This window comes from Seriola dumerili, unplaced genomic scaffold, assembly GCF_002260705.1.
Source record: "Seriola dumerili isolate Sdu_G_001 unplaced genomic scaffold, Sdu_1.0 BDQW01000017.1, whole genome shotgun sequence".
Taxonomy (NCBI): Eukaryota; Metazoa; Chordata; class Actinopteri; order Carangiformes; family Carangidae; genus Seriola; species Seriola dumerili.
Window position 1 is genome coordinate 3,624,447 of NW_019174272.1, and position 8,280 is coordinate 3,632,726.

Below are 8,280 nucleotides of genomic sequence, written 5' to 3' on the forward strand. Positions count from 1 at the left end.
CATCATGCAGGATGCAGCTCTGTTGTTTTCTGTTGGTTGTACCGGGATGTTGAGGTTGTTGTGAGTCTGGATACATAGGACACCCTATGCGCGGATTTCTTGTATTAACAAATGTGCAGGCATATGCCTTGACATAAGGTTGGAAGTTGTAGCCTATAAAAGATCAAGTGATGATGCGCTATTTATCACTGGCTATATAATGACTGTATAACAAAGAGTGGGAATATTTGTTTTCATTTGTTTCTAGTGCAATCAGCAAACATATTCCTTACATCAATCGCTGAATTAAAAGGGTGGAAATAAATTGGGATGATGCTTGCTGGGTAGATGCATTCGTGTATTTTAAATATAACAAATTACCTGTAGAGTATCACCTATGAAATCAGAGTGGCGAACATTTCTTTGTGCAGTCTTTCAGCTGTTTGACCAAACTTGTCATCTGGCTGTGTGCCACACTTCTCTGCCTTGTTCCAGAAGGCGGAAGGAGGGGGCAGTGAAGCCCCGCGCATGCGCTCAAGGTTGTTTTTCACACAGTCTGTCGCTTAAAGTGAGCTGAGCTACGGGGGTTTCCTTGTCTTTGACTGGAGACCAACACGCAGAGAGGCGGACGATAACAGCATCCATTGCTGTTATTCAGCCTTCACACATCTCAATGAACTGCTCGCAAAGAAGCCACTGATCGTGCCTACTGCTTTTTGCAGGGCAGAGATACTGATCAGTGTCTAAAAACTGCATCCCCTTTTCTTATGAGATTATTTTTCATAGACTCTTTTTTTAACTTCAAGGTCTCTGTAGCCTGTCTCTTTCCACCATGGTGCTAGGAAAGGTAAAGAGCTTCACAGTAAGCTACGACTGTCTCAATGACAGCAATGTTCCCGTTTTCTCCAGCGGGGACTGCGTCTCAGGGAGGGTGATCATCGAAGTCACGGGAGAAATCCGTGTGAAGTCTCTCAAAATCCACGCAAAAGGATTTGCAAAAGTTCGTTGGACTGAATCGAGAAATGCTGGATCCAACACTGCCTACACGCAAAACTACACAGAAGAAGTGGAATACTTAAATCACAAAGACATTTTAATTGGACACGAGAGAGGTAAGAGTGTGTGGATTTATTTGTTCTAAGCAGAAGTTTTTAGAAACTGACTGTAGGATGCTCTTTGTGCTGGATGGGGATCAGGTTCACTGGAGGATGCTGTTGCCTTGAATGCCAGAAACAGTGATGATAACATAAAAACAGACACAATTAAGAGTTGGAGAACTTTAACATTGCAGTCTTTTGTGATGTTGTTGGTATAAATGTAGTTTGTGACATTGGTGCGATACAGCTCCACCGTCACTTGTTTGTGTCAAGGTGTCAGAATGAATGACAGCAGCTCGGGCATCCGTATTTTTCTCTGTATTTCAAGTGAAAAATCGACAATTATAGTCATTTTAGACACACAGAGCGATGGAGTAATAACCTGCAGTGACGTGTGTCTAGCTTTGTCAGACATTTTCAGCAAAGAACCGCATCATATCGACTGTTTCTTTGTAGCTTTTCTGAAGTTTCCACCCATTGTTCAAAGCGGTTCAATCCTGTTCAGAAAACTGGACCGGGAGAGGGCGGGAGCAGAGTGCAGGCCCCTCCCTCACCCGCGTGTCATTGGCTGAGGTGCTCATGTGTGGCCAATGACATCACTCTCTTGCAGAGAGTGACACAAAATCCTGCAACTTTTTAATTAAGAAAGCACCTGCAAAATGTTATGAGTAGATGGAAGCACCTGCAGTTTGATTCAAAACGCATTAAATGCTGTTTCCGTTCCTTTCTTTGCACATATGTGCTTTGCTGGAATATAATAAAAAATGTTGCATTGGGTTTTACTGTCAGCAGCTTTGTGCTTGAGACATGTCATTGCTGTAAAAAAAATGGTGTCATTTCAGCCACAGCATATTCGATGGTTTTGATAGTGAAACAGCTCCATTGTAAGTGTCGATATCGGTTTTTGTATGCCTTTAATGGTTTGGGTTTTAGCTTAGCGTTGTTTTCGACCATCTGTAACATCGTTACTCTTACAAATTGAATGGACAAACAGTTTTTGATCCGCTCTGCAGTCGCTTATAATATGTGCAGGTGAACTGGTTTGGGCCAGCTGTCATTTTCCTCCACTCTGGCTTTTTGTCATTTAAAGCAAATTGTTGGAAAAAAAACAGCAGTAGTTTACCTTCATTATAAGGGGGGCTGCGATACATTAACAGCTTTAAATCTGTCATCGAAAGTGATACTTCGACAAAAGACACATTTCACCGCAAGCTCTTTATGAATGAAACGTTTCCTGTGAGGTTGAAGTGGGTAAAAACGGTGAAGAGCTGCTGCAGCTGGTGGTCAGAGCAGGCTTGTAGTAGTGACTGCGGTGTCGCACAGTGAATGCGTAATGAGAGCGGAGCGGCTGTGGGAAGCTGCTCACACCGGTTTAGGCCGGTCTCCTCCTGCTGGAGTCTGCCGGTTTGACTGACAGCTCCGCACTTGTTTACCACACGGCTGCTGCTAGGGGGAGGGAGTGCTGAGCTGGCAGAAGCACGCCCGGCCTGTCGACCCAGCTCTTCATAACGCACTCATATTATAAATGAAAAATTATTTTTATTCCTTTTATAAAACCTTTTGCCAGCAGTGTGACGTAGCGAAGGTGTCCTCTCTATGTAAAAACAGGAGGGCATCTTGTTTTCTATTTCAGAGGAAAATAGAAAACAAATCGGACCATGTTAGTGAGACAGATTGATCTGCAGATTATGATTGTACTGTTGCCTCATATCCTAGTTTTTCCTATCCTGGCCTATAGATTCTCTTTCATATATACCACAATAGGCTTTCTGGGCTGTAGTTCTTTATTCTTACAAAAGTACAATCTTTCACCCTCTGGTTTCTGGCACTTTTCCTTTTCAAACAATCAACTTCTTTGGTGTGCTCTGAATATTGGTCTGCTTCTCATCTCTCAATACATTAATTTTTTACAGACAGATAGTAAATTCCGTTCATTCTCTTTTTTCTCCCCCACCCTGTGTTTTTGGTATGACTTTCAGATGCCTTCGTAGAGCATTTTACCCAGGTATGGTATACATGTGTTTGGAATATTGTCCTCCTTGTTTTTCAGACGATGACAACTCTGAGGAAGGACTCACCACTATCCATTCAGGAAGACATGAGTATGCATTCAGCCTCGAGCTTCCACAGACGTAAGTATCATGATATGACACTTTAATGTGGACATTAAATATCAATACCATCATTATTCAGATGTAGAAAACATAACTCTTTACAATTCTTGTTCCTCCTTTCTTCTTCCGTGTAGACCTCTGGCTACCTCTTTCGAAGGGAAGCATGGCAGTGTGCGCTATTGGGTAAAGGCAGAACTTCACAGGCCATGGCTCCTGCCCATGAAGACCAAGAAGGAATTCACAGTCTTTGAGCACATTGACATCAACACTCCATTATTGCTGGTAAGCTCTTTTGAAGCAGCCGTCAGTTTTGAATATGCCTTTCAGCAGGCAGAGGCATTGTACGAAGAGAATACGAGTTCAGTATGACTCACAATTTTCCTAATTATGGGGAAACTTTAGAAAGAATTTGCTGTATTAATCTCTTGCATCCAGTTTCCATATGTGTTATGCCTGGCCCTGTGTATCCAGAAATATGTCAGCAGTTTCGACTATACAACCCTAAATTATGGAGAGACAAACTTTGAAAGAGTATTGAAGTGGAAAGGTTATTAAGTTATTTAGTTATTATATTAGTTATTTTTTCCTAAGATGTTGGTGAAGAAAACAAAAGAAAAGTCTACATATTATCACATAACTCATGCATCTCTGTGTTTTTTTGTTTTTTTTCCACCCTCAGTCACCACAGGCCGGCACGAAAGACAAGACGCTTTGCTGTTGGTTCTGCACCTCAGGTCCTATTTCCCTAAGTGCCAAAATTGAAAGGAAGGGATACACCCCAGGTGAGACTTAGTCAATGATTAACAATGCACCTGATAACCTTGTTAGTCATCTATTAACCAGATAAGTTAATGAAAGTATTACACTCTGTAGATAATTGCATTGATTCGTATTTTCACACTGGCTAAAAAGCAGATTACTGCTTAAAAATGAAGTGGAACTTTACTTAACCTCTCCTCCACCTTCTGTAACTCTGTAGGAGAGTCAATCCAGATTTTTGCTGAGATCGAGAACTGCTCGTCCCGCATGGTGGTGCCAAAGGCAGCCATCTACCAGACCCAGACCTTCTATGCCAAAGGGAAGATGAAGGAGGTCAAGCAACTGGTGGCCAACCTGCGGGGAGAATCTTTGTCCTCAGGCAAAACCGAGACCTGGAGTGGCAAGATGCTGAAGATCCCACCTGTTTCTCCCTCCATCCTGGACTGCAGCATCATCAGAGTGGAGTACTCGCTCATGGTGAGTATAGCCTTACTGTATTTGGGCTGCTTTCATGTTCTCCTGAACATTCAGCCTAACTGCCCTTTCTTTTCACTTGCCACCTTAACTTTGGTCAGAGATCACTGGCATAAGTGTCTCTGCTTTCATTAGTTTCCTCTATTATCACCATCACTCAGCGCCATTATCAGTACATAATCAATATTTCCTAGTAAGCCAGTGCCTCTTCTGCTAAAGAACCTGGCTGACTCAGCTAGCGCTTGCCAAATCTGGGCCCTGGATTGCACCAGGTGTTATCTCCACATGCTGCTAAGAGCATTAGCCCAGAATATCTGTGGTAACACCTGCCTTGAGGGCGCTTATAACCTCTTTACCCTGTGAGCAGACAGGCACCAGATGAGGGCTCTAACTTGCATAAGCAACCGACCTCAAGACATTGACCCACATCTTGTTGAACTACTGCACAACCCATATAGCCCTGGCTAGTGTGGTTTTATGTTACATTTATTAAAGATCAGAATAACATGCAAATTCTAACCTGCTCTGGTGTCCTCATGTCTGTGCTCAGGTATACGTGGACATACCTGGGGCAATCAACCTGTCCCTGAACCTGCCCCTGGTCATCGGAACCATCCCCCTCCACCCCTTCGGTTCCCGTACCTCCAGCGTCAGCAGCCAGTGCAGCATGAGCTGGCTTGGCATGGGTCTGCCTGAGAGACCTGAAGGTAGGTTAGATCTCATGGTTATGAATCAAATTTAAATTTCTATTTTCAATATAATTCCCAAGAATGCTAACACGTGGCTTGCTCTTCCTTTGCAGCTCCTCCAAGCTATGCAGAAATTGTGACAGAAGAGCAGAGGCAGAGCAGTCTGGATGTCCCAGCAGCACGTGAGGAGCTGGATGGACCTCTCTTCGCCTATATTCATGAGTTCCGCTTCCAGCCTCCTCCTCTGTACTCTGAGGTAAAAATACCATAGAGCATAGCATTTTCCCATTTATCTTTCTATTACAGGCTAATTGAAATCAGCCATTTGTTTCCATAAATAAAATATCTTCTTCTGGTCCCTCCTCCACTCCAGATCGATCCAAACCCAGATCATGCCAGCCGTACAGAGGAGCGCAGGCTCGACGCCTGTCCATCACGCTGAAGGGTATTCCTGAAATTCCCCTGAGCGACTCAAGGAACTCCCAGGAACCTGTTTGCAAGGCTCAGCTTTGTTTATTTTTCTCCAGCAACAACGTTCACGCTACGCTGTTGACATCACGAGAAAAACAAAGTATCCAACCAACCAACCAACAAAGTCTTGGACAAATACCCAGAGTTGAGTTGGGTTGGACAAATCTGTTCCTGCCCTCCCTCAGTGAGAGAAACAGGAGCCACAAGTGTGGGGTATCACTTCCTTTCTGTGTCGGCCTGCTGAGGGTGGGATATGTACAGATGAACACATATTCAGTCTGTATGGAAAAAAAAAAAATACCCCACTAGTAGCGAGAGCCCTGGTGATAGTATTGACGATGAAAAGGAAGCATCACCAAGGCTCGGCCTGCCAAGCTCTTCGTTCACCCTTGATTCTTCTGCACTCATGGCACATATGGACATGGCTCCTCACACAAAGGGCAGAAGTAATCATGTCCAGACTTCAGCAGAATCTCCTACAGAATATGGGATGAAGAGAGAAAAATAACAACAACAACAACAACAACAACAACAACAACAACAATGTTCTTACCACCACAGTCTGTATGAATGAAAGTTTTCAGCGGCAGCAGTCATCACCAGAGCAAAGACTAGGTCCTCCTGCCTCATTTGGGATTTTGTTTTGCACATTTTATTCTTTACTTGAGTTGTGTGGCTCCATTTAATGATGAGAATTGAAAAAAAAAAAACAAATCACTAATAGTTTGGTTTCAGCCTTGTAATGCACCAGACTAAAAATATGAGACTGCAGGCTTAACTTTTAAGACTTTCTTCTGCATAATTTTGAGCAATGCCGAGAACAGGATTTGATTTTTGAAAAAAAAAACAAAAAAAAACAAGACTGAAAAGGTCAAGAACGATGCACTGAATTTGTTTTAAGCTGTTTAAGAATTTTCTTTCTCTCCTTATGACATTTCCTCAGTGACTTATAAAGAACTAGACTGGACTTTTACAACAGCTGCAGCACACCATCTCCATCTGGAAACTCTTTAAGATGTTGCCTCCTTAGCTTGGATCGAAGTGTGGCTTCCCTCCTTTTAGTTTAGTTCTGTTATTCTGTTCTTGTATTTAGCTCCAATCATAGAATAGCTTCTAGCCATTTTTGTGTTGCGGTTGCTCTGGATTTGGACTAGGAGGGTTGCAGACCTGCATTTGCCACTGAAATTGTAGCTGACGAGAAAAGTGTGTGTGACTTTGTGTGTGTGACAGAAGGTGGTACATTGTGGAGGGACTTGCGTCACCCTAGTTGCCTGCAGCCCCTCTACTCCTAATCTCAGGGCAAGCCAGGCTTGCATAACTGCCCAAAAAGCACTGTCTCAGGTGGTCTTCTCACTTGCCAAACGGTTGGAAAAAAAGAGAAAAAATGTTATAGGTTTTCTTTTAAATTGCACTGTTAAAAATAATGAAGAGTTCTTTTTTTAAACTACCAAAACAAGAGAATAGACCTGCAGAGAAGCAAGGCAGCTTTCTGAGATAAATCACATTCCCTTTTTGTCCTGCTGCACTTGCGCTGTTCATCCAACCAACAGTTAGATTTTACCAGACCAGTGAAGCCAGAATGCTAGCCATAAAAAAAATAAATAAATAAAAGAAGGAAAATAGAGGAATGACACTGCTTCTGCATTAAAGAAGCAAACCCAGCACAAATGAATAACTGGGGACGTTGTTAAACTTCTGTTCAGACTGGTCAGAACAAGTAGTTGTAGGTTGACATGAGTAATACATTGGTTTTCTAACTCATTCAACACGAAAGACCAGCTGCAACAGAGGTTTGACTTAGTCAGGAAAAAAGAAAAGCAGCACTTTTTTGATAAGAAAATAATAATAATAAAAAAAATTTAAAAAAAGCATTCAATGGTGAAGGTCTGGAGAAAAACCATTTGGTACTAACCGCGATATATTAGAGGATTTTCCAGTAAAGCAGTGTTGTGTAGGACGTAAATGCATTATGTAATCTTTTTAAGATTAATAACTTTTTTTTTTTTTAAGTTTACATTTTAAACGTAGCTGACACAAGTTTGTATGTTGTGTGTGTGCACGCGCTTACCGAGATCCAGCTGGCAACTAAATACAGCTTCTGACCATAATCGACGAACTGCAGATTATTAAAGTGATCTTATCTTAGTGGCCTTGACACAGAAAAGACCTGATCATGATTCTTCATCTTTCAGTGTCTACGTTAACTCTTGTTCTCCTTTTTATTATGTTTGTAAACACCTGTATGTTTTAAACCTTTCCGTGTTTATTCAAAAAGGACAAAAAGGGAAGAGGAAAAAAAAAAAGTCCTTTAGAAGCAAGTGTTTTAAAAAAATGACATCCTGGACAGGCCTCTCGATTGTGTTATTTTTCTGAAGCTGATGAGGGTTGACAATTTTTTTTTTTTTTTTTTTTTTTTTTTTTTCATGTATTTCTGGGCATTGATAGTTTGCTTTCTAGTTTAACAAGCAACCTTCCTGAGTTAGTCTCCCTGACCTCTCTGATCCCCTTCAGGCCTGGGGGGGGGGTGGCAGCTGTTGACCAGCACCCCCCCCCTCCCTCTGAGAAACATTTAGGTAACATGGGATAGCAGACAAACTGCTTCTTCCACAGTAAACTCATGTTCTAGGCTGTTTTATTTGTTTGCAGTTCTTTGTTTGGATTTTATCTTAGGGAAACTGAATCAAGCTACACGGTAAT

General features: G+C 42.1%; 1 protein-coding gene across 1 annotated transcript; it reads left to right on the forward strand.

The window, feature by feature from the left end:
* The first annotated feature begins 589 nt into the window (after nucleotides 1–589).
* On the forward strand, nucleotides 590–7,894 carry arrdc3 (arrestin domain containing 3). Its single transcript, XM_022752077.1, has 8 exons — nucleotides 590–1,091; nucleotides 3,127–3,208; nucleotides 3,325–3,472; nucleotides 3,870–3,972; nucleotides 4,170–4,426; nucleotides 4,974–5,130; nucleotides 5,226–5,368; nucleotides 5,486–7,894. The coding sequence occupies exons 1-8, from the start codon at nucleotides 812–814 to the stop codon at nucleotides 5,552–5,554; spliced, it is 1,239 nt and encodes a 412-aa protein (XP_022607798.1). The 5' UTR covers nucleotides 590–811; the 3' UTR covers nucleotides 5,555–7,894.
* Nucleotides 7,895–8,280: the final 386 nt, after the last annotated feature.

Coding starts and splice junctions, on each gene's coding strand:
- arrdc3 (XM_022752077.1), top strand. CDS start 812: ATGGTGCTAGGAAAGGTAAAGAGCTTCACAGTAAGCTACGACTGTCTC. Junction 4,427..4,973: donor GAGTGGAGTACTCGCTCATG/GTGAGTATAGCC, acceptor GTCTGTGCTCAG/GTATACGTGGACATACCTGG. Junction 5,131..5,225: donor TCTGCCTGAGAGACCTGAAG/GTAGGTTAGATC, acceptor CTTCCTTTGCAG/CTCCTCCAAGCTATGCAGAA.